Raw genomic sequence first — 27,636 nt, forward strand, 5'->3', positions numbered from 1 at the left:
GCATTTTTGAAAATACCTAATAATACGCAACTCAATCTGCTGTAATGACTTTTCTGACCCTGACATGCGCAGTGGGAACCGCCTGTGACGTGAACCGTGAAGGGGTCTATAGTGATATTAGTTTACAAACAAAACAACAAAACTAGAAAAAATGACAAATGCACATAGCAAAGTTACTAAAATTAAGTAAGAACTAAAAAAATAAAAGCTAATTCATAATAATAATAAAAATAGTAAAACTAAAATAACCCTGGTATGGTTCAATAAAGATTCTTTAACATCTGAAGTTAAATGGCTTCTTTAGATTATAAAATGGTAAGAAAGAAATGGTTTCTTATATGGCATCACTAGTCAAGCACCTTTATTTTTAAGAATGTAGTGGAAAAAAGGTTCTTCTGACAATAAAAAGATAGAAAGAAATGGCTTTTAAGAACCTTTGAAACCAAAAAACAAGGTTCCCACATGCATCTCTGTGAAGAACCTTTTAAAGGATCTTCATTATAAAGTCCCCCTGTAGTCAATAAATTCATCAGTTAAAGGGGACATTTCACAAGACTTTTTAAGATGTAAAATAAATCTTTGGTGTCCTTAGAGTACATATGTGAAGTTTTAGCTTAAAATACCATATAGATCATTTATTATAACATGTTTAAATTGCTACTTTGTAGGTGTGATCAAAAATGTGCATATTAATAGCATGTGTAAAAGTTTTTCACAGTAATTTCTTCATGCTTTAAAATATCTTGACTGTAACTCCACACCCTTGCTTCATTTAGTATTAGATCTATAAATATGTGAATTCGTCCCCGCTACTCTTTTGCACCACCTCGAGCCATAGATATATATGTACATAGATGCTACATTTATCAGTTTCATACACATAACTGCTCAGTCTGATTTCACATAATGAATATGTAAACTACAAATTCGCAGTACTATTTTTTAGCGCTAACAGGTTAGAGCAGTGGTCTTTCTTTACACTGTGTCGCCCCCCTTGTCCATGGTGCTCCCTTCATGCCCCCCCCCCCAAAGAAAATGTATGACATAAAACATTCCAAAACTTAAGAGTTGAATAAAAACAAAACATATTAAATTATTACATGTAGTGCTCTTGGTTAGCCTTAATTTTCTGAGGTTTAATTACACAGAATTTATGATAAATACTTAAAAAAAGCATTAATCTGGGGCCCCCCTGGCACCATCTCAGGGCCCCCAGTTTGAGAACCACTGGGTACGAGGATTCACACTGCAAGTGTAAGCAGCACAGAAATAAAGCTAAAGCAGGAGTTCTGCAATCATTTCAGCATTGAGTCTATGCGGCATCCATACATAATATCTATGGTTCAAACTACTAATCCACTCGTTCAAATGCCCGTGTGCTTGGTTACATGTTTGTGATATAGAAAAACCAATGTGATTTCAAACCATGGGAAAAGTAATTGTGATATTTAATAGCTCGTAATTACGCACTTGCTGATACTTAATTCTCCTTGGGTGCTCTGCGTTAAAATAATGAAATTTCACATTTCAATTTTAACATAATTAGTATAATGCAAATTAATTGTGGCAAATAAGATGTTGCTGAAATGTATAGATTATTATTTAAACCGAAACAAATTTCCATTGACAAGTTTGTAGATTTGGGATCTAACAGGGGAAAGTTAAATGGCCTCTGTTAATAGGCCAGTTAACAGCAATTGCTGATAATTTCAAAAATGGCCAGATATAAACTAGAATATCTGCCTATCATCACTTGGTAGACAATTTTAACATTTCTCTGAATAGGTGGAGTCTATTTGCGCTGTGCTATCATAAGTTGAAACGGAAAAGAGAAGTGAGATTTGGGATTGAGGTTGGTGCAGGGTGCTGGCCAGATTATTCCTCTCATGCAAATACACTCTCTCCACGGTTAGGTCCCAGTGAAGCGTGGGGGCTCTGCGTTGGCCACAGCTGCTTCCCGTTTCCACCCAATCACACAGCAGCCATCTGGACGCGCGTGTGTGTCGTTGCAAAAAGCTGATGGGCTCTTTGGTCAGGTTCACTCTTGTTCTCTAGATACTGTAGATCTGCTATCCTTTGGTTTACTCTATGTCCATTGGTCATTTTGCAAACTTGCAATGCCCAGTTTAGCCTCACTATGATTACTTTTGAGATTTTAGGAGACACCTGAGAAACTTATTTTCCTCCTTTGTTATTTCACTTGCATATGCCAATGGTATTTTAATCCTAATAAATTCATTTATTTAATTAAATTTATGTCATCAAGATCATTCATTTAATTTTATCCAGATATGTTTAGGGTCAATTGTGTCATCTTGCAAGTTGATATCTGTGACCGATAATCATTTAGCTCAGAGACATGAAAAAACATGATTATCCCAAACTTAAATCCCTTCTCTTCTGTATTATAATTAGTTATGCACCTATTTTAACACGCTTAAACAAAATCACAGGTCGAACAAATGTAAAATACATTTTATTCTAATCTTGCAAGCATATATATTCTAACATATATGTTCAAGAAAAATGATGTAAATTTGTACTGTTAAATAAAAACCAAGCATAAAAAAGATATGAAATAAAAACTTAAAAAGCACAAGGGTACAATATGCTCTGGGATACAGCTGTTTCCATATCATACATAACATTTGGGAGCATTTAAAAAATGTAAACACAAAATGGACAACTTGTGTTATAATTTCACTGTAATAAATTATAAAATAATATGCAATTGTTTAAACTGCTTAGATAATATAAAAATATGTATATTCAATATCAAGATGACAAAAATAATGGTTTTCAGTTTAGCAAACAGTTTAAACTCAGGGATTTGAGACATAAATAGAAACGAAGGCATTAACATCATTACTGTATCATAATCATGGTATAAATTGTATTATTTTTAGCATTACTATTATTTTGTCTTGAGGGCAGCTAACAGTGTTCATTTTTTATGTGAGATTGTGAATGTTGTACTTGAACTTTTTTAGTTACAGTAGGTATAGATACAATATTTTGTGAATGACAATTCAACTCACAACATTTTAAGAAAATAGACCAAACAGTAAAATATATAATGTATGTACACAGAATGTAGTTTCTGGGCTAATTGGGGAAAGGTAACTCAATCTAAACTAGCAAATACACCCCTCAATATTTATACAATGATAAATGAAAACATATGTACAAGTTGTCACTTTAACCCCCCCAATGTTCGAACCAAATCTACGCCCTTGTATGTACATATGTCCAAATCAATCAATGTGAAAAGAACTTAGAAATGTCAACAGTGTTCGGACTTTAAAATTTAAAACGTATAAAATGGGAAGATCACGTGTGAGTGTTTGACTCAGAAGCGATGCTCTCCGCGCGTGATGTGCGAAGAGAACTCATAGCGGTCCTGGCTGCGGTAACCGCACAAGTTGCACTCGAACGGATCTCGGAAACCATGGCAACCCATGTGGATGGTGTACATGACGTGGTCCAGGAACAAAACCCTGCAATGGACGCAGCGGTACGCCCTCACCTCTTCTCCTTCTCCGCTCAACACCTTAAAGCCTTCGGATGCTGCCAAACTCATCTCCATACCTGCTGCACGCAGGGCCTCGAAATGCCGCTGCTCTTCCTTAACCATGGACAGGCCTCCGTTACGCATGCCGGGGGCCATGTGATTGGTTAGGTAGATGAGACCGCCTGCGGCTGCTGCCCCGGCCGCTCGCTCCTCGTTGTTGCTCTCTGTGTCAGTGGAGTCCTGGCCGCTGTGGCTGGGGGAGCCGTCCTTCTCCACGGAGGCCGATTTGGACTTGGAGAGCAGAAGGAGGTGCTCAGCTGCGCTGTCTTTAGCTGACACGCCGTTGCCTTCAACCGATTGTGTCTTGCTGAGATTGTAGATGGGGCTGACCACCATGTCAGATCCAGGTGAAGTCTGAACCAGAGGTCGCAAGGACTCCGCTCCCAGGTAGCTAATGGCGCTGTTGATGGCCTGATCGATCACATGAGGCTGCATGAGTTCTCCAGAGCCGGCCTCAAATGAGAGCTCTGACAACCGATTCTCACCTGGGATATCAACGAAAAAAAGCAAAGGTTTTAAATGATCTGACTTCTATAAAAGGACATACAATCAAAATAAACTGACTATAGCAGAACAGGCCTTAAATAGTATCTAATCCTACTTAGGTCATATTAGTACTGGACCACATGTCTGTAATGGCTGCAAAAAAATCTAGTCATTACAGACCCTTAAGAATAGCATCCTTCACTTCCCTAAATTAGGAATTGCTGTTTTGGAAGTGTATGTTTTACCTGGCAGTTCATACTGCTTATCAAAGTTTTGCAGCATGTCTTTAAATGCTGTTTTTCCACTGTATTGAATAGCTTTGCAATGTATCCAGTTAAATTGTCAGTTAAGGAGCGCCATCAGATACTGTCCCGTTTATACAGGCGCTGCAGCTCCCCCTTGTGTTTTTTAATGAGATGTGCAATCATTGCGGTGATTTGAAATCATTGCGATGAGGTCAAACAATTGCGATAATACGATTATTTAATCACTGTGACAGCCTAATTCTGGTCATACTTTTTAAGGTCCAGTTATAACAATTAACGAACTATTAATATAGTCCTAATTACTGCTTATTAATACTTAGTAAAGTTGTTGTTTAGTTTAAGTATTAGTAGGAATTGGGTAGGATAAAGGATGTAGAATAAGGTTGTGCAGAATCAGGCATTAATATGTGCTTTGTAAGTACTAATAAACTGCCAATATCTCAATAATCTTAATGCTAATAACCAACCAGTTAATAGTGAGAATTAGAAACTACACTAGAGTGTTACCATTATTCTTACACCAAAGTATTTAAAGTGAGAAGGATACATAAAAAACTGGCATTTTAACCTTAGACTTAAAATGTTGATGTTAAATCCAGTATTGTATTATATATAATTAATCTAGTGTCTATACACAGTATTTAGTTCAATTACAGTATTTTTCGGTCTATAAGCCACGTTTTTTTTTCATAACTCAGCTGGTACCACGTCTTATAGTCAGGTGCGCCTTGTATGTCAATATTAATTAATATAGACATTTATGAGGCAAGAGACATCATTACCGTCTATAGCCGCGAGGGTCCGCCATATGCTGCTTCTGTTTTTATGTAATTCAATGGATTCAGTGATGTGAAATGTCGAGTATACGAACTTCACGCTAGTTGGCTTGTTCGGTTAATTTGGCCTATTTAACCTTCCAGGTAAGTTCTGTATGCTATTGTTTATCATTTAAATAACTGATAATATTACTTTAACGTACAGACGTCTATTCAGCTTACTGTTCTGTCTTGTTTAGTTGAATAACTTGCCTTTCCAGATTAAAAGTCTGTTCTTCGGCTTGGATTTTACACGATGTTATTTCGTCTTAATTACGCATTTTTAAATGATGGGTCTTATATTCCGATGTAGCTTATAGTCCGGAAAGTACGGTATATTAGAAGCAACTGGAATTAAATTAGAGTAATCCCTTACTTTACATTTTTAAGGAAAAAGTAATACAATTACAGTAACTAATTAGTAATGTTTTACAACCAACACGTACAGGTACCAATATGTACCTTTGAGGTACTAATATGCACTCTTTAGCAGTGGCATCTCATGACTGCTCATCCGAGGGGCGCAAATTCAAAATAAGTGTCATGTGTGTTGCTTGCGTTTTCAAAATAAGTGCCTGCTGCACACGGGTCAAAAACTTTTACGATAAAAGAGACACTCACTTTCACAAAATACACGCAAGACGCCCCCTTAACAGTAAACTCTGATTACACATAAGATTATGCGAGTATCTGGCAAACACTTCTCTTTTATCGTAAACCCTTTAGACGCATCTGCAGCAGGCACTTATTTTGACAAGACATGTGATGCAATAATAATGGGTAACACTTAACAATAATATTAGATTTTTTAACAGTTCTAAATACATTAGTAACAAAAAGCTATATTTTTTAAGATTTTATTTTGTTTAATGCCAATACAGTTAGTTCATTGTGCATTAAGTAATGTTAAAAGCTGTACAACTTTTTTCCAGCTTTTAGCCAAATTAATCTTGAATTTGGTTACATGTTGTTTTTGCCTAACTAACTTGTATGATGTATGATTTCCAATTATGTAAGCAAAGTAAACAGTGATTACAAATTTAATTTCATTTATTTATTAAATTTTCACGACAGCCCAAATTTTGTCTTGTTTTAGTCTAGACATCTGGGCTGTGTTTTGACGGCTATTAGACGTCTTTAAAAGAAAATTGCTTACTGGGATGTATTAGTAAGTGCTGAAATTAACATCAACTAAGATTAATAAAAGCTATTAAAGCATTGCTTATAGTTCATGTTAAATAATGTAGTTAATAAATGTTATCAAATTAAACCTTTTTTTGTAAAGAGCAACTAATATGTATGTATAATGTTAAGCATTTAATGGGCGTAATAAACAGTGACATTACGCTAATAGTGTTACAATTGCTACAAAAGATGCAATATAAAGATCAATATCACTGTATTAAAATCATGCCACAATCATACGAGCTCCCTATTGTTGCAATGTCTCTGTATAGTTTTTTCTATCTTTGTTTCATTCTTTTGTCAGAGCCTTAAAAATAAAACATGTTATGAGCATGTCCCCTAGAGTTGATCTAATTTGCAAAGTACCTTTGTACCAATAAGCGCCACAGTACGTACACATAAAAAGCAAACTTCAACTCTTACCCACAAACCTCTGTGGCATAGAGCTCTTACGCTTTGCTACATTGTTAGCTATCCTGTCTAGCACCAAGGCCCTCTCAGACGCAGGCATGTCCTCTCTCTGCTCATTCTGGCTGTTCTCTTCCTTCACTATGGGAAGCAAGACAAAGAAACCAGGCATAAGATTTAAATGCCCATGATGTGCCTTTAATCATGTTATGGCACATTTATGGCATACCTAATGAGTCCCCTGCCTTAAACTACTTATCTATATACTACTTATATATGTGTTGTTCTTCAATGACCCTGAAAACCTAAATATCAGTATTTATGCTGTGTCACCACAAAGAAATACCAGCATGCTGTTTGAGGGTAGTTGCACTTTCACTATCGACCTCAAAATTGCAGCGATTGTGGATTGTACTTTTTTGTACATTAAAAATAAAACTTATGTCATTTATTAACAAATAAAAAAAACAGAAACAAGACAGTTCCTTAAATTACATTTGAGCCATAAACTACGGGTCTCCGGGCAGCCACACTTCTATCTATATTATTAGTATTCAGTATGGTACCTCTAAATAGGTCAGCGAGTGTGCGTGTAAATGTGAGAGATAGTTTTAACCCTGTCATTTACAGACCTGTATAAATGCTATTCTGAAGGCCCATGCATTGCAGGTAGTTGTGACATCTCTCCTTGTGTTCCTCTAGTGAGCTCCGCTGCTTGTAACTGCGACCGCAATATGCACACTTATGAGGCTTTCCAACTGTCAAACAAAAACACTTTTATTATAAAACTTTTATCACATTTGAATCATTCATGGTTGTGTATGTGGTAAACAAGGCATGCATTACCTGAGTGAGTGCGCAGGTGACCAGTAAGGGCGTCTCTACGACGACAGGCATAGTTACATAGGTGGCATTTAAAGGGTTTTTCGCCCGAGTGCAGTTTGATGTGTCGGAGCAGGTTACCCTTCTGGGTGAAGGAGGCACCACACTGGTTACACTGGAATGGCCTCTCACCTAAAAAAATAAAGATAACACTTAACCTATGTGCATCTTGACATGGACCAAAAAAAAGTTAGACGACTTCTTTTTAACTATTCAGTACTTTTTAGTATATAATCATGGTGAGTGACTTAAGGTAAGATATAGTGCTCCCTAGAAAGTAAAGTAACAGTATACTGTATTTAAGTTAAGATATAACTAGAGATGCACCAATAACAGAGGCAGACACTGCTTGAGTATTTTAGTAACATTTTCCAAGCATCAAAGAGTGTTTGTCTTAGGGAAAAAATGACTTTACTTTACTAAAAAATAAAGCATAGAATCATACTGTGTATTCCTTTTATATTGCATATTAAAAGTGATTTAATACATAATTACATAAAAATTGTGTAAAAGTAAAAAATACTAGATGTTTAATGTACTTTAAAATTAAATATAAACCAAAAACTTATGAAATGTAGTTGAGTAAAAATTATGATGCTATGCTTTGCAAACACTGATAAAATACAAATACTTAAAATTTTACTTTTATGTAGAAAGTAAAAATACTTAAGTAGTGTCTGCCTTCGACCAATATATCCAATAATCGGTCGATAAAACCAATTTTTCATTGGAACGACCGATAGCCTAATCTCACGAATTTCTGTGGGAATTTTTTGCTAATTTTTCCGTAGCATTCTCACGGATCTGCACATTTTTCCGTGGCCCTGCTACGGACTGTCTTTTTTGTGGCATTCTCATGGATTGGTTACTCAACTGTTTTGTCCTATTTTCTTACCATTGTCACTTCGGTTTAGGGTTAGATTTACATGAAATGACATCCTTACCCAAACCCAACTCTAACCCCAACGCCAGGCGACAATTGATTAAAATTTTGAAAATATAAAAGAATAAAATAGTATAAACCAATAGTTAAAGTGATATACTAACGCAAGCACCATACAGTATCTAACCCTAAACCGAAGTGAAAATGGTTTGAAAATTGGAAAAAGCAGTTGAGTAACCAATCCGTGAGAATGCTACGGAAAAAGACAGTCCGTAGCAGGACTATCCCACAGAACTTTGTGAGATTACGTTGTTAAAAAATAGCCAATAGTCATGACCAATATATCCTGTCAATCAAAAGAGAACAGGAAAATACAATGAATCTGAGCTCTGTGTATAGAGAGTGTAAAGAAACATCACTAGTTTCCATGTTAATGGTCATTATGTGAATGAATAACATTCAGAAAACGTAATCTTTAGAATTTAGTTAATGCAAGTTAAAGTAAAACACCACCGTTTTTCAATATTTTACTATGTTCTTACCTCAACTTAGATGAATTAATACATACCTATCTTTTTTCAATGCATGCACTTATTCTTTGTACAGCACCTCGTGAATGTGTTAGCATTTAGCTTAGCCCCATTCATTCCTATGGCTCCAAACAAAAATTTTATTTTGTGCCACCATACTTACTTGTGTAACTACTCATGTAACAGTCTTTAAAAAGGGAAAACATGGGAGTGTTTGGCGGCTTTTAAATTCATCCCTGTTTGGATCCTAAGGAATGAATGGGGCTAGGCTAAATGCTAACACATTCACGATGCGGTGCACAAAGATTAAAAAGATAGGTATGTATTAATTCGTCTAAGTTGAGGTAAGAACATAGTAAAATATAAAAAACGGTGGTGTTTTACTTTAACATAACCACCAAACTATCAGCATCGGCAGATATCAGTCTGAATAATTGTCATCAGTGGGAAAATTTAATATCAGTGCATTTCTAGATATAACCCAAGCACACTTTGCATGCTAGATTATGAGACTTCAGCCTGGATTTCACAGTATAAACTGTGTTTAAATACTTTTCGGAAGCCCTGTACCTCTCTAATATGGTATGAAACTTGCATTTACAGGCAAATGTAAGAGCACAATAACTCACTGTAGTACTATTACAACACCTGTAGTTCTATCAAACTGTATTTCATTTGAACCTAAAATGTCAACTACAAATGGTCATGTAAGCTATATTGGTCCTCCGTATAGCAAAAGCACTCGCGTCTGTATCACTATTAAACTTTGAATGCAGGGTCACTGTCCTACACGGCACCGCCGCGCTATTACATCCACAACAACGCAGCGCCTCGCGCCAAAGCTCAATCAAACACGCCGGCGGCATCTCCGCTTCGCTCGTGCTGCCTGGCTCCACGCGCCGACTGGGGCCCTGATCGAACAAGAGGCTTTCAGAGTCTGCCTGCCATTTTCGTAATGCACCACTGCCTGGGTCAATTTGATCTGAAAATCTCATTTTTTCCTCTTCTTCAGCTCTAAAATAAGAGCGTGCCATCACAATGCAAATGCAGACCTCATTTAAATAAAGTGAAGGAAACACTTTGTGTTTGAGAGCCAGTCTTCCTGATCAGCGCCCCTGGAATAAACCAATATCCAGCTCCTCCGAATGTTGCGGCATTCTCTGAGAACGCTATTAATACGGCGCCCTCTTCAAAGGCCCTATAAAATAAGAGTCACCAGTGAAGCAGCAAAAAGACGGAAAAAGAAACTCATTAAAAAGGCATTTCAGGAGCGCGATACCTCCGGCGAATATTTGTATTTAAATAGGAAGCACTTCATTATATCTTTTATTGTGCGCTCTTTTCTGAATTTACATTAGCCCACTGTTCCTTTCTTCCATTTTGAGTTTCATTAGTTCGTCAAGTGCAGAAGTTAAATGCCTTTTTGAAAAATGTTCTCACCCACTGGTTTTGGGTTCATTACAATGGAATATCAATTTGAGAAATGGAGAAAATAACTAATGCTGAAATAATTGTAATTTAAGAAAGAGAGAGATAGAGAGAGAGAGACCTTTTCTTGGTTGGTTGTTGCTTTTGGACTGTTTTGTCTTCACAGCTGTCACAAGGGAAACTAAAAAACAAAATGCTTGGTTTTCTGTCTGCTTTCAAACCTCATTCCTCTATCCTTTCTTTAAAATGACAAAAACTGTCCATACATACAATTTGATCATGATGATATTAATAATAGGTTACAGTTTATTCAACAAACAACGGTTGCAACATAATTCAATGTTGTAAAACCAAAAATCTTACGGCATCACTGTGAACCATTTTGAACACTTTTATTTTTTAAATATTTTTCTCTTCATTCAAGTACACTCTCAGAAATAAAGGTACAAAAGCTGGGATGCTATCTTTTAAAAAGCTCCTAATATGTGCACAATGTAAGTACAGATACCTATACATTTGGTACCAATATGTACATTTAAAGTAATAATATGTGAGTGAAAGGGTACTGCTCTAATGACAGCTTGTGTACCTTTAATTCAAACCTAAACTAATAAACAACTTGTTTGCTCTGCTCTGCCTGGTGATGTATATAAAGGATGGTTACATATAAAACACATCCAGCTTCAACCTGCCCAGCCCTGCACCCTGTGAGCTTTAACTTTAATGTAGCCGTGCGTGATAGCATAAGGAGAGGAGAGTAGATGGCATGTGTGCTTACCCGTGTGACTTCGCTTGTGCACCATCAACACATTGGGCCCAATGCAAACTATCCCACAGATATCGCACTTCAGCTTGCCGTTGGGGAGGCGGATTCCCCCGGCCGTGGGGTAGACGGCCGGCTTGCTGTCAGGGCCTGTGTGGGAGCCGTTCACTTTGGCCCCCGAACCATCGAGCACGCGCAAGTCCTCGGCTGCACATTCCTCTTCCTCTCCATTCATCTCACAGGCCAGCCCGTTCTCCTCGTCACTCCGAGCCTCAACTTTTATATTGCAGGCTGGAAAAGAGGGTAGTGGGCCTGTTAAGTTTAGTGCTAGGCTGGGTGGTTACTTTATCTAACTGCACTGCTGTCTAGTGAATGCTCTACAGTACACAGTGCACTTGCAGAACAACTATTTTCTGTCATTTGTTTTGCTACACTCAACTTTTGATTATTAGTTTGTGTTGGATTGGGCAAAAACATCATTTACAGTTATTTGCTTACTGTGCAGTACATTCAAACTGTACATTACATCAGTTGTCCATGATCCATGATCATAATGTTTGCACTACACTCTTAAAAATAAAGGTGCTACAAAAGGTTCTTTCTTACCTTTTATACTCTAAATAACCTTTTTCCACCACAAAGAACCTTTAATAAAACAAAAATGTACCATATAGCCAAAAATGATTCTTCTATGCATTTACATTACATTATGCATTTGACAGACACTATTATCCAAAGTGACGTACAGTACAGTGCATTACAAGGTATACATTTTTTTTTCAATGTGAACCCACAACCTTTGCACTATTAACGCAATGCTCTACCTAAGCTATATAGGAACACAATGGTTAAAGGCTACATTGCTTAATTGACACTCAATTCTATGCCATTGTTCAGTCCTTCCAGAAAAACCCATTTTTTTGTGATTGTTGCGGTCAAAAAATCTTTGATCTTGCGGCACGTTTTCTTTAAAAATCTGATGGAATATGCGGGATATTTATGGAATTTTATGAGATGAAATTGCGGGAACTTGCAAACACTGCGAGTGTATGCTCTTTCAGTTGAGCTACATTGTGTTATTGCATTACAAATGTATACTACGCATTTGTGAAACATCCACATTATAATAAAGAATATTAACAGCAATTAAAGATGCAAAACCCTCTAAGTGCATCTGACATGTTTTCTTTTAAATACTTTTTTATCAGGCTGTTATGTCTAACTTTAGTCATTTTAAAGTTATTAATTAGTAATTGAAAATCCTTATTTTCGCAAATGTCATTGCATTAAAAACAAGTAACAAATTTTACTGTCTTTCATTGTAAACCTCTCTAATGTCGCTTTTCCATTGCATAGTACCCCACGGGTCAGGTCGTGTCAGCTTACCTTACCCTGGCTTGGTTAGCTTTTCCATTGAGTTTAGTAACATTTCAGAGTGGGAGGGATTATAGGCGTGTCGTTATATTTGTGCTGCCTACTGCTGTGACATCATACAAAAAGTGGAAGCGAGCATCATTGGGATGCAGTGTTTCCAATGCATTCATGATTTATTTGTCAGTCCGCCACAAAATCTAAATTGACCACCACAAATAAATGTTTTGACATTGCGTTTATCACCTCTGTGTCACAGTTTTTGTATAAATGCCTGTGGCGTCAGTCAAAGCGGTCCGCTAAGTTGCAAAAATGGCGTGCATGCAATGCACATCGCGGATGTGCCGCCACAAACTGCAAGGAAAACACTGGTATGGTGTTCCTGATTCTCAACCTGTGGATGTTTTTCACTGCTAAAAGGAAGTTTGGGAACTTTCAACAAGGCACAGAGGACAACAGGTTTGCTCGAGACAGCGCAAGCACGAAGGTAAAGCTAATCTTGCATTATAGCGATGCCGTTGGTAGTGACGATTCTCTCAGACCGATCAGTGATCTACAGTGTTTTCACATCACATTTTAGTATCAGCTTGAAACTTCAACCGAGGTGGTACTAAAAGAGTATTGGGTACTATGTACTGTACCCAGTGGAAAAGCCCCCAACAGTGAGCTGACCCTATGTAATGGAAAAGAGCCATAAGTACATACCGAAATTTCTGCAGTCACTTTTCACTGTCCTTTCTGAATAAATGTAAATGGCGGGAAAAATCGGTCAATATCCCAATTTATACTTGAATCTGATTGGCTGATGAACGTTCTGAGGTGTGCAATTATTTTCTGGGAAACGCACGGCGGACGTAGCTCCAGGCAGCTCTTTTGACTGCATTACAGTTCCATATCACTTCACATAGTTAACTGTAATAACGGACTAACAAAAACAACATGACAGACGATTTTCCGAGGTAATAACAGCGCTGTTTAGAGGCGCAGAGAGGTAACCTCGTTCACACAATCTCTCTCTCTCGCTTGCCCCCCTCTCTCTCTCTCTCTCTCTCTCTCTCTCTGTGTTTCTGTCGCTCTCGCTCTCGCTCTCTTTCTATTAACTTCATTAATAGCTGCATTAGAATGCCCTCAAGCCTCCATTGCCAGCTTTAAAACGACGTTTTGGAACAAGCAAAGAGCCGTTGGATGAGACGCGGAAGAAAAAGTCCTACTCACAATAGCGATTTAAGTACAAAAACCGGACAAATCCCTATAAATATATCATGTGATCGATGTCTTGAGGTGTGGTGACCGTAGTATAAGCGGAATAATTGACCTCGGGTGTGCATTATGTTTTTAATAATTCAATGGCCCCTCATCAATTAATCTTTACATATTCGGTGAACCTTCTTTTAACCGGGTAAAAAACTCTTGGACTGTGATGTGTGTGTGCTCATTCGATTTTTTTCTGTGCCTTTAGAGGACTTTGCTGAAAAATCTAAAGTATAAGATGCCGATGGATGGCTAAATATATTCAAATATATGAAAATCAACACTAAAAATAATTCAGTATACAAATAGAAGCAAGAGAAAAGATTGAGGACAATTTAGTGTGCATATATAACAATGACATAATTGCTGGGTTAAATTGTAAATGTTGCTCAAAATCATTTAGATTTAAAAATGTTTAAATGTGAATCGTACAAAATAATAAAAATATAGTATTCTGAAACAAAGTTTCAAAGTTGAAACCAATATGTAAAATAAGTGACTCTAACCGAAAAAAGTTGATAGTACTTTTAATCAATCCTGAACAAGCAGCTCAACACTGAATTGTTATTCAACTTTATGATCTTCTTTTCGGCTGCTTGCTCACAAATAAGGAAATCTAAACTCCAAAGCACCATCTCATTCACCATCACACTTCTCTGAAACAAATGACTGATAAACAGGAAACAGAGACACAGGAAGTGCTGTGAAACTGGGGACTCTCAGCGGTGTAAACCAGACCAATAAACCGTGGTAAACACATACATACACACACTCGCATACACCCCGAGAAGCATACACGTAAAATCAAGAAAGTCGAAAGTGTAAATGTGTGCTATTGTTCAGAATATAACCTCATAATTTAGATCATTGTTCAGATATCCGATAAGCACAATAAGGCGTTGAGCCCGTATCTAGACTCTTTTCGGACAGCATGAGTTAAGTGTTAAGGGCCTGTGGTTAGCATGATGTGGTGCCAGGCTGATTTCCTCATGCCCTCGACTCTGTTTGTACAGAGTTAAGAGGAAGAAGTAGAAATAATGAAATATGGGAATCTGAGGGAAAAGGGGAAGCTTTAACACCCGAGCTGGCCCAACCGAAAAAGGACAAGAGTTATGGAGAAGTAACAGAAAGGGAAGAACAGATAGGGAATTGTTAAGCACAACAAGTGAAACAGTTTTCTGTGTATAGACTATAGGGATCAGCAACCGAAGCACGTGATTGGTCTGGAGAGTACCAAAAAAAAAAAAAAAACAGTTGGGTTACAGTTAAGGTTGGTCAATAAGCACTGTTACATTAAACTTACTGTTTTTCTTAAATCTTTCTGGAATATCTTGAAATTATGAAATGATAAAAAATATTAAGTCTCAAAACTCATCACCAATGACTAAGAAAATAAATGCCAAACCAAGCAATGTAGGTGGAGAAAACTAAATACTGTAACCCTTATAAGAAACCAACTAAAATCTGTATTATAGTTTGTCTTTCATCTTAATGCATGTGCCGTGAACACTTCTCAGTAAACTATTGGTCTGGATTTGTACTTTGGTTTCTTAATAGTAATTCCTGTATTTTTTGCGATGTTTTCCAAATAGAAAAGTTTGTTGTCACAATCTTAATTTGTAAAATATAATAAAATGAATTCATCCCTCTTACTTTTAACTCTATGCCTCCTGGCTTGCAAATGAAATTCACATTGATTTTAACTGAGGTTTATATGGAAGTCGGTGTCTGAATGAATTACAGCACTTATTAGGAGATCATTATGTAAAACATAAAGTCAATACAGGAAAGCAGTCTTCCATCCACAGCCATATAAGGATGTATCTCTTCCTCTCACAACCACACAGATCCACTGACAAGCTTTCTGCTTATATGATATGATGATATAACTTGTGAGATGTGACCTGAGTTTGGCAGAGGGAACTACTGTTGGCTTGTTGTCATGATATAGTCTCTCATGGATCTTTTGGGGAAGTTGTGACTAAACTGGGGATGGGAAGAGGAGCTTTTACTTTGTATAACATTTGTCACACATCCTAATTTACTAGTTTTGGGAAGCAAGCGTTAAAAGCCACATACAAGGACAAACAAAAGAGCCGTACATAGCGCAGAACAGGGAAACCTCATGACTTAATCTCTCTAAAACATTACTACTTAATTGTATAATCAATTTTTTTTATATGTTTCATATCCAGAACAACTTAAGAGTGCATTAACTGTATCAGGTGTATTCCTGCAACAAACCGGGGTTAAATTGTTGCTCTTAATAAAATTGGGTTAGCAATAAAGTTGTAGTCAATATTGTAATAAAGGCGCTGAGAATAACTGTTAACCACAGCTCCACAATGTGTTTCAGCATGCATGTGCTTGTAAAGTGACCCCTGTTTTCGTTTACATTATTAGGAACTTGCTAGAGAAATTAGATGTTTGCCTCTGATATAGCAGCAGGGTAAAGGCCAGGCTATCTCCCTCTTAAACAAAAAAAGAGGAATTACATGATAGTCCCCTGCACCATAAAAACCATCACTTCACTTCACTGGAGACTGTGTTGTGACATGCAATGCTAATAAATATCATACAGTTTTACCAATGAGCTTGGACATACAAAGCCCATGTAAGCCGACATGAAAAGCAAAAGCTTTTACTAATAATGTACACATTCCTGATCTTATTGTGAACCATTTATCAATGTGTGTTTTCCAATGGTCTTCTCAATCAACTTTCATTTTCCCCTGATATCATATAGGCAGCACAGACTAATAGATAACACTAAGCAATATTCCAATAGATATTTCTGATCTGCCTCCATTCTTGAAATGTTCACCTGTATGAAGTCTGACACCATATGAAAAAATACTGTAGTATACTTAAATATTTACTATTGTAAACTGTAGCATACTGTAACATATTATAGTAATTTGTAGAAATTAAATTTGCATTAAATTGTAGTTTTTGTCCCATCACCTGGTTGCTGGGTTATTACAAATCGAAACGCTGGGACAAATATAAACATTTTCTTTGTTAATTTAACGCAACGGCTAGGTTGAAAATAACCAAGCATTTTTTTTAGAATGTACACTTTATTAAAATGAATGACAGTTATATTCAGTTATATATCAACTCTCCATTAAAAATTGGTTGTTTTGGGGTAAAATATGGATAAACCCAACTGCTTGGTTTAAATTAACCCAGAAAATATTTATGTTTTTACCCAACAGAGTTGGTGGTTTACCCAATAACAATCAAAACAGGTTAAATTAAAACCCAGCGAGTTGGGTTGATCCTTTTTTAACCACTGGGTACACTCAAAAAAATGCTGGGTTATTTTCAACAGTTTTCTGCTTATAGACTATAGGGATCAGCAACCGAAGCAATTGATTGGTCTGGAGAGTACAAAAAAAACAGTTGGGTTACAGTTACGGTTGGTCAATACGCACTGTTACATTGAAGTTACTGTTTTTCTGAAATCTTTCTGGAATATCTTGAAATGATGAAATGATAGAAAATATTACGTCTCAAAACTCATCACCAATGACTAAGAAAATAATGCCAAACCAAGCAATGTAGGTGGAGAAAACGAAATAACCCTTATAAGGCATTGTGTCAAAAAGGGACGACCCCCGCTGTTGGGTTAAATTTACCCAGAAAACATTTGACCCAATAATCGGTTGAAACAACCCACCATAGGTTAAATTAAAACCTAGCGGGTTGGGTTCATGCTTTTGGTTGAAAATAACCCAGCATTTTTTAAAGTCTTGTTTCAACCTATGTTTGGGTCAAATATAATAATTTTCTAGATTCATTTAGCCTTGATGGTACAGTACTGAGTTGGATGACCTGATATCTATCAAACAGGCTAATATCTGTTAACATCAGTGTTCACTCATCTCATCTAGTTCCTTTAGTATGTGGGATTCCCCAAAGATCTATCCTAAGCCCTCTTTTATTTTCACTTTACATGTTACCATTAGGCTCAATTTTCAATTTTATGCCGACGATACCCAATTGTATCTTCCTCTACATCCGGTCGACAAGTCCTGCTCTAAAATTATAGACTAAAAATGTTGGATGTCAGCAAACTTTCCTAAATTAGTCTAAAAACAGTTGTTTTATTTGGCCTATTGAGTTCTTCTTAATGCTTTGTTGTACAGCACTTTGGGCTGTCCTTGTGACAGTAGAAATGTGCTCTATGAATAGTAAACCAAAACAAAACCAAACCAATGGCTGGGATTGTCCATAGAGTATTTTTCCCAGACATGAGTTGAAACAACCCAGCATTTTTACAATGTGCTAAGTAAATTGTAATAATTACTTTCACGAGTTCGTATTAACATGCAATCATTAGGGAATGAAATAACGCATATTTGGCGTGCTGTCCGATAGGAGAGCTCCGAGCTCAGAATGTAAGCCCGAACCCAGAGTACCCTCTTTAACTGGGATAGATGTACTAGCTAAGAGTGAAGCGATGGGGTGGAGTAGGGAATCGTGGATGCTGCAAAAGCTGTCACTGGACAGAGGTGAGGGACGGGTATTAATAGACACTGATTAGTTGGATAACATGACCTTTCTCCTCCTGAACTTAGTTAAATAAACTTCAAATAGTAAGGGTTAAAAAACACTGTAGTGCCTAGAAATTGTACAACAGTTACTATAATAAATACTGAAATTTACCATAATATAAAATAGACTTCAAACAGTGATTGCCATAGCCGGAAGTGATCACTCTAATATTGATTAAATAATTACAGAATCAAAACTAGGTAATTTATGCTTTTACACACAAGAGCCTTCCATAACAATGCTTCATTTTATAAGCTGTAATGTAATAATGCATAAACATAAGCAAGTAGACAAGCGTAATCGCTTGTATTCCTGATATTCTCTGTCTTCCGGTAGTCACACGTGATGGTGCAGCACGCTGCAGTTCTGCACAGATAACTGCAACTCCTTTGATAGACTTCAGTCTTAATCAGAGAAGCAGTGATGCACTGTGAAGATATACAACTCACATCCTCTCTCACACTGCCTGATTAAATCTTTAGGGACTTCATACAGTCAGACATATGCACGCACACTCTGCTAGTGCAAGAGTTTAGTCTGCTTTTAAAATCTACTTCCTGGTTTCAGGATTAAACAGTATTACTTTTTTATACTTTATTCATTTGGTTGTTTTTTAAAGTCCTAAACGACATTAGAATCTGCTCTTATAGCCCTCAACATACTCAAAAATCTCACGGAGAGAAGCATCATTTGGTTTCAAATAACTGAAAGCTACTGTAATTGTCATGGTGAAGTGTTGGGAATGCCATTCTTGCAAAACAAATGTACATTTGTACAACTTACAAACACTTTGAGGCTCTGTTTTGTCATTCTGTACCCTCCATCTAATATCCCACATCTTTTACCAATACTATTTTCCTTTTCCCAGCTTATAAATTTTTTATCCAAGTGAAATTCACATTGATAGTAAGAGTTTATATAGTGTTATGTAGCACGCAGACCCGGTCTAGACTTGGGAGTGTACAAAATGTGTTATACACGTTCTAGTTAGCGCGCTATCTGCGTGTCACATCAAAATAAAGATATGAAAGTGCTATTTCTAACATTGTCACAATTGTTTGATGAGAGTACAGCATGACTTTGGAGATGCATTTGAATGCGGGTGGGTGTGTGGATGTGTGTGAATATCTTGGCAGTTGAAGTGAAAGTATGGCATATGTGCAGGTGCAGTCTTATGCACATGTTTGTGAGGGAGAGAGCGTGCTGCTTGCATGCGTTGCGATGTTGCGCCTATCTAGTATCAATCCTAAACATTTTATCTCCCTGAGTGTTGAAACTTGAGTTCTGGGCAAGTTCTTCTTAGGAAACTCTTGCACATCCTATTTCAATTTCCTCTAAGGTCTCTCTCTTTCTCTTTCTTTCTCTCTCTCTCTCTCTCTTTCTCTCCTTTCATTTTTGCAGTAGCTTCAAAGTGAGCATGTCACACATTAAGTCCAAGGAACTTTTGGAGGGGAAAATTCCAAACTATAATACATCAAGATTTTAAAGAGACCATCTGTTAACTTTTGCCTAGCCAAATTTATTCCCACCCATTTTTTATATTTTTTGCTTCTAGTTAACCCACTTTGCATTCACGCTTTTAACACTGTGGTTATTAACAGATTAGGTAATGTGAGTTTCTGTTAGTTAAATCTAGCAAGCATGACATCTTTTTAAAAAAATTACACTGTGTTATAGAATAAAGTAATTGTATTGCATTGTAATTCTAATTTCATATTTTCATTTTGGATCATCGTTTTCCTAATCTCTAGTAAGTGGGTTAGACTGTGATGCATGGCATAACTACACTACGATATGAGTCAGTGAACACGCAATGTATACGTGTATTAAACTAGCAATCTGCTGTTTACATCTCCAACAGTTTTCAGGAATCAGTGGGCATGAAGTATTACTTTACAGGAGAAAAATAATCAGTCACGCTAAAAGTTTTTCATTTAATATTTATTTTCCACCATGTGCTGCGATGAAAAATGTAAAAAGGCACAATCTTATGACAAAAGGTGAAACGCACTTCGTGAGTCGTGACATTATTAACTGTGGTTCACACGGCTGTGATCCAGCAGTGGTTTAGTATCCGGCATTTTTTAAGTTTTCTGTGTCAAGCCGAGCGTACGAGTGGGCTGCAGTTAAACTCAGAGCATCACATGTATCTTACTCTAGCTGTGGTGGGTAGTTATAATGAGGTAGTTGTGTGATAGTGTCCCAGCTTTGGCTGGTCTGACTCACCCAGTGGTTTGTCTGTGCGGTTGTTTTGGAGGCCTGTGCTGGCTGAGAGGTCCTCAGGAACTGGCATGGCCTCATCTTGGTCCTCTCCCCCATCATTGGCAGTAGGGCTGTCCCTTCCTGAGCAGAAAGTGGAGTAGTTACCAAAACAGATTCAGACCTGCCAGCTCTGTTAGTTTTTTTTATCACAGTGCAAAGAAATTTAAAGCTGATATGTTGTATTGGTAACATAATTTTCATGCATCCCGACAAGCCCTGACATACTGTAGCAACACTGGCCGAGCTGTCTGTTCCACCAATAGAAGTAAGAAGTTGATGGGAATGTTTTGCAAACCTGTTTGAATACGGTTATTTTTGCAATAACTTCTGGTGATGCTAGTGCCACAGAAATGACACACTGTGTCAAAAAGAGGACACAAAACTATACTAATATCTTGGTGCTTCAGGTTGTGACCACTAAATATATCTTTCCAGCTAATGTTATAAGTCTGGAGGCATCTATTATGCGTCATGTTTAAGTTTTAAAATTGACATGGCAAACAATGCACAAATGCTGACTGTTTTACTGCATTCAGACTGTGTTCCCTTTTCCATTTATTAATTTTCCTCTAAAAGTGTTTGTATTAAAACAGTCAATGCTAGGAAAGCAACTCTGGAGAATTTGAATAAGTGTTGTGAAATATTTCTTGCTTTAGTTGCAATAGGTTGTGACAGCAAAACTTTAAAAAAAATAAACCAATTAAAGTGGCTATAGTCCGCCACAGACTAGATTATACTTAATGTACAGATTTTTTTTATGTGCTTTTGTTTTATTGAGGCTGAAGTACAAGACAATGGTCCCAGTGCATCAGACAGACCTTTGCAGTTTTTATGTAGGCCATATTTGAAGAGCCAAAATAACTGTGGTATTTGAGTGTGTAAGACGAAGGACGTACCTGCTATCTGGGACATTTCCTGTGCCTCCTCAGTTTCCATCCTCTGCAGGTATTCTAACAAGAGAAAAAGAGAGTCATCAGCACATGATGCTTCAAATATACCCATAGAGAGCCGAGGTGGTGGGTGATTAAAGCAAAACGCCCTTTCTTTGTATATCTCCATCACCCCGGCAAGAACAGCCCCGTTCCTCCCGCATACGCCACTGTCTTCGACATTACATCACAAAGAACTACAGACATTTTCATTACCGGTCTGACAGACGGGGCCAACTGAGAGACTGCGCGCTGAACTACAGGACTGGGGATGGGGTGGATGGTCTCTAAAGGAGCAGGCTTTCAGACCACATTTGTTATTTATTGTTAATTTCCTACCACATAATCATCCAAAAATGCAAACTGACTGCCGCAAAATTAAGCAGAAAATTAGATGGCCCCGGGTCACGGAGGATGCGGGTGTTTGGCATAGGCAGCTGATTGGCGCCCGTGTTCATTCTAATTTACTGAGCATGCATGGGTGAACCCCACAGCTCAACTCTTTTTACATCACACACACACACACACATACAGAAATAAGAAGCGAGATATAAACGGAAATGCAGGTAATAATAAAGCTATATCTAAAACAAAATGTAAACGCATGATATAATGGAGAGGTTTCGGGGAAATAACTACAGTAAATGAGACTGAAATAGGACGAGCAAAGAATAGGACGAGAAGGAAAGGGAGGAAAAGAAGAAGTGTGAAGCCGAGGGCCAGTGCGAGGGGCCAGAATTATTTACGGAGAGTCGGTGGTGTGCACTTCCTCAGGCCAGGCCTGCATATCTGAGAAGTCACCAGCGCTCGTGGCCCCATTAATAATGTAGCGCTCACTTGGGCCCACAGCAGATGGGCACAACAGTCTCGGCCTTGCTGCCACTTCAAGACGCTAGGGCCAGGCGCCCGGCCTCACCAGTCACACAGGGAGAAGTGAAGCTCCTGAAAATAGCCGAACAAGCTGAAGAGAGCTCCTGGGAGAAGTGGAACGTAGGCCTTCCTGTTTTTAATGACAGATGGCTCCACACATTTGGAACAAATACTGGGAAACCAGCGGCCTGCCGTCTGTCGCAATGTCCTGGTCATCATGGGTTTTTGAACTCCTTGAAGACCAGTATGCACACTTGGTGTGCCTAACGTAAGATGCGTGACTGTGTTTGTGTGAAATCATGAGGGCTTAAAACGGTTGTGGGTTGAGCACTCAGCATACTTTGTTTAAACTTAGCAAACTCCATATTTAAATCCATATTCTTGCTATTACTGTTTAGGTGGTTTTTGTACAACCCTTCTCTACATTATTAAAGCTATTGCTTATTGACAAAAAAATCATTGACGTTCTTAAATTAACGTTAAAAACAAATTACTAAGATCAGGGGCGTCATGCACTAATTTTTTTAAGGGGTCACAGGGTGCACAGCTCATTTGAAGACAATCTTTTTCATTGCACCCATTTACATTTCTAACAATCTGAGCCCCCCTGCCTTCATGTAAAAACTACCAAAATAAACGTATTTACATATATGTCAAATACTTATATCAATTAATTCAATCAGAATAATAACATCTGAAATGTCTTTTTTGTTGTTTATTTACATTCCGTTTAATGTTTAACCGTGTCATTACTGCATTTGCACAACACATGCGTTGCTATAAAATTATATCATTTTAAATAATTATAGCTTTAAACAATGAAAATTACATAAGCAACAATCACGTGATTGATTTTAATGTTCAAAAATGATTTTAAAAATATGTTTATATAAAATTAGAGGAACGCATTTTTTAACTTAATTTTACCTCATGTGAGCATGTGAGTCCGTGCCCTCGTGAACTCTGCCGTTGTACCAAGACGAATAGAAATCTAATATAACGTGGAGACTGTCACACTTTGAACAATACATTTTTACACAGCGGAGGTTTACACTGCACATTACCGTACTGGGGTTTGGAAATGTTATAAGCGTTTCTGAAGACATTTAAAATCTTTAGATAGCAAAACGCAGCAGCGAGGAGCCCGCGACCGCGCTCAGATGCTGATGACGTCTGCGACTGCGCTGTTGTGTCTGCAGCGCCTGCCGCATGGATACTAAACCCTATAAAAACGGCGAAAATCTCTGAAAAGTGACAAGGATGCAGCACGAAATTGATAATATTGTGCATATTAAACAGATAAAAAGACAATCAACTGATTAATGGACGCTTCTTTGATTTGAAGGTTGCATGCAAAATCCATTTGGTTCAACTGGCATGACGCCTGACTAAGATTATTACTAGTTTTGTTATAAAGCCTATAGAAGGCTTTACACTCCTATAGAAGAAAAAGTGTGACATTTTGCAAGCAAACAGCAGATTAGGATCATATACTCATATCTTTACATGCACATCAACAACTTTGTCTTAAATGGGACATCAACGGTCTGCAGCACTTCACAGATTTGGCCTCTTTCAGAGACAAAACCTTTGAAGGACATCAACTGCTTATGGTCAATTAAAACATATTTCAGAGGTGTAACAAAAGGGGGGTTGATACTTTCTAACGGCTGTATCTTTCCATATAGAGTAATGGCATACAGGCTTTGATGCTTTTTTAAAGCTGATGGTTGAGGTTATTCGGGGTTGGGGTTAGCTGCAGCAAAAATGCACCATAGTATATATGACATTTTCCTCATCTGCTTTTGATTGCTCATGCACCTCACACCACAAACTAACCATTCTGTATCTGTCCTCTTATGGGTTCATGCATCGTTCTTTTCATATGCATCTGTACTGAGAAACAAGAACAGGCCCTATGGAGATGTGTAGTGTATGTGTGTTTTGAGTGGGTAGCGGTATTCCCCTGCGCCCCCTTTTCTTAGCAGATGTGTGGGGGGAAATAGTGATGGTGCAGACAAAGACGGAAAAGGAAAAGTAAAAAATACTCTTCAATGATGAATCGTAAGAAGTTTCTTCATAACTCCATATATAATATATGTTGCTAATGGAATATGTAGAGACATACGCCTCATTGTGACCTCTGACTCCTGGGGGCTTCAGATTAGGGGCTTACCGAGTATTAGTTTAGTTTTAACACATGTTATCTGTACTTTGTGATGCTCTGATTGTTCATGTACTTTAATCCGCCTAAAAAATAAATGTGTTTTTATCTTAACTGTTATCTCAGTTTAGTTTGCTACAATTTGTGCTTTGCTTGTCAAACCTCAGTATGTATTTAGACAAGAGGACATTTGGTCACGGTAAAGGCAGGAGATTAGCATAGTCAAGCATATTATCTTAGCGGCAGGAAGAGCTCTGTGGGTTTCAAACACACTTACTTGTGTGTGTGCGTGTGTGCATGTGTGAAAAGACAGGGAGTGTAAAGGGTATGAAAACAGATCTACGTGTTAAAAAAAGTTTCAGAGATGGGTGGAGACTCAATGCTGCAAAACCGTTAAACAGACAAAATGCCATAGCTGCATTCAGACCCATGCAAAGGTGAGTATGACTTAACTAAAGGATTACTTGCTGCAAGTGCAGTTTCATCATTTGACTCAGAGATGTTTACATAAATCTTCTGTATGGTGCCGGTGGAGTTTTTTGATTTTGCATAAAATGAGGTGTATTCTGATGCAAAACAAATCCAGTATATGTTTGAAATTATAAATATAAAATAAAGTCAAATGAAATATTTCCTAATCTTTAGATATGGTTATATTTATTATTTGTGTAAATAGAACATTCACAAAACATTTCTGATCTGTTAATATACATTTTGTCTTTCAGCTAACATCTGATTCTAAACTGAATAAAAAATATATCATCATTTAGTCCTTCTTTTGCTTATTATTATTTTTTATATTAATATTTATCTAATGTAATAGTGTTTATTGTGGACTCGTGAAGAATTCCTTATATACTTAGGTCCACACATGTACTTACTTGATATATATTTTCCATACTTTGCCACTTATAAACTAATTAAATGATCTTTGCTTTACAAACAATTATTTTTCTATTGTGTTCAGCAGCTGTCTATAGTAATAAACTTGATAAAAATATATTACAAATATATATTCAATACCTGACCTCCTTGAATTTATCTTAACAATATTTGTCATTACCTATTTTATGTCATGTCCACATGTACACTGAAACACTTTATAAAATAATAGTATAAATAAAATAGCATATTGGATAATATTGTTTTTAGCTACATTTTAACAAAAATAAGTATTTCTAATTAGGAGAGTTTCTTCTCTAAGTTGAATTTTTTTAACACTTTTACTTTTGTTTAAGACTTTTGTAAAATAGGACATCTATTGACTGACCCGTCTTGCATCAATGTGAATTTCATAACATGTGAGTGTGTAAGATGGAGTGATTGCTATCTGTCAAAGATGATGTGCAGGAACTGCTGGGGCTTTCACAGAAATAAAGAAGCACACTTTATAATCCTCATTCACACTGGCCACATTTCACTACACTGACAAGAGTGTAATTTTATTCACTTCATAATTTTCTATTTGGGTACAATATGCTTTACACATTAAGTGCTTGAAACAAAGTGCAATAGAAGTTGTCATAAAAAAGAATGGTAAATAGAATAAAATATTATTTTTGGTGCATGTTTGCTGTTTGTGCAAAACATTTTTATTTATTTAAAGTAAAATACATCAAAAGTTTTTTTAACACATAAGGTGAGGTCTGTTAATACATGTAACGAATAGGTTATTGTTGTCAGCTACTTTGCCTTTAAATGGATAGGCATTTTAAATTGGTTATCATTCGTTCCCTATTCCTGTCTCCTTTATCATTCGAAAAGTTTATGATAAATTTATTTATGATCAGTTATTTATTTTAAATAAATGTGAGAAGTGTTTTCATATCTGGTCCGCGGTATTTTTACACAATCGCTTCATACAACTTCTCATCTGTTGCTCCATCTGAGCACAGGAAGCAAAGAAGCAAACTAAAGACGAGGTCGCCTTACGCATCCACATCAGGGGAAAAAATGAATAAAAAACCCAAAAGAAACTTTAATACGTGTAAGTCATTTTCAATTGTATTAAATTGAGAAAATATTAAAACCACTGCTGAAAAAAATAACATTTATAGTTGAATGAGGAAAAGTAATTTATCTTTTTTATACAGGTAAAATGTTGATTATATTAAAACGAAATTAAAATAAACTTTTAATTTAAATTTTAAGCGCAAATTGGGCCAACCAAAAGTTCAAATGCTAAAAAATGAGGAATTGTCATGTTGAGCAACAGGTGCGTATCGAAAAACGATTATGAAAGTAAATGATAAAATTGTGTTTATACGAAAAATTCGCCACATTTAATTAAGAAACACATTATATGTTTTAAAACTTCATTACATTTGAAAAGAGTGAGAAAAATTCCAACTGGTTCCACATTTGGGACGTCGGGAAACTTTTTTCCATGTGGAAAACAGGAAAAAGAAGATGAGCCCCAAAACCGTATCAAATTTATTTAAAACTCAAGAAAATGTAAAGAAAACTTTACTTAAAGATTAACTCATAAATTAAGCTTAAGCGCGAAACGAACACGCCTGTCGACATTCGCGCGAGTGCGCGCCTGAGAGGATTGACGAGGCGCTCTTGCACCTGCTGCTCAGTTTAGGACCCAAAATTTCCATTACGCCTGTTCTTCTTGCTTTCACGGAGACCAGTTGTGCTCCTTTATGAACTTTTTAACGTCAAATGTATACTATCTGTCAGTTGTAAAACACTGAGAATGAATGTACCTGCTATTCCTTGAGTTTGCAGTATGAAGCTCTTCCAGCTGTCCCCCGCCGCTCCATGCGCACAACTTCTCAGTGGCGCATAGGCAGCAGCCTGGATCTCTGCGCGCGGTCCCTCCCCTCTCCACTGCACTTCCTCCTTCCAGCCCAGCATTGCTGTGTCTATGGGCTCGTACGACACATCTTGCAAGCTTTTATTCCAGAGGCCGAATTTGTTGGGGGATTCGATGCAGCAGACCTTGGCACTTCGCTTTGTACTGTGCCAATAAAAGCTGACACCCAGTAGACCATCACTGGCAGCCAT

The 27,636-nt window shown here is 37.2% G+C and overlaps 1 protein-coding gene across 4 annotated transcripts; it reads right to left on the bottom strand.

Annotated features, from left to right (window-relative positions):
- Positions 1-2,454: 2,454 nt before the first annotated feature.
- ikzf1 (IKAROS family zinc finger 1 (Ikaros)) lies at positions 2,455-27,636 on the bottom strand. 4 transcript variants are annotated; one of them, XM_055170316.2, is made up of 8 exons: positions 27,336-27,493; positions 21,558-21,611; positions 20,626-20,742; positions 11,233-11,508; positions 7,578-7,745; positions 7,364-7,489; positions 6,747-6,872; positions 2,455-4,056 (listed from the first exon to the last, which is right to left on the bottom strand). In XM_055170316.2, the coding sequence occupies exons 1-8, from the start codon at positions 27,484-27,486 to the stop codon at positions 3,350-3,352; spliced, it is 1,725 nt and encodes a 574-aa protein (XP_055026291.1). In that variant the 5' UTR covers positions 27,487-27,493; the 3' UTR covers positions 2,455-3,349. The 4 variants fall into 4 exon arrangements, with proteins under 4 accessions (XP_055026291.1, XP_055026293.1, XP_055026294.1 ...); XM_055170318.2 differs by lacking the exon at positions 6,747-6,872 and having other exon boundaries at positions 27,336-27,494; XM_055170319.2 differs by lacking the exon at positions 11,233-11,508 and having other exon boundaries at positions 27,336-27,492.

The sequence above is a fragment of the Misgurnus anguillicaudatus genome, chromosome 11, assembly GCF_027580225.2.
Source record: "Misgurnus anguillicaudatus chromosome 11, ASM2758022v2, whole genome shotgun sequence".
NCBI classification, from domain to species: Eukaryota; Metazoa; Chordata; class Actinopteri; order Cypriniformes; family Cobitidae; genus Misgurnus; species Misgurnus anguillicaudatus.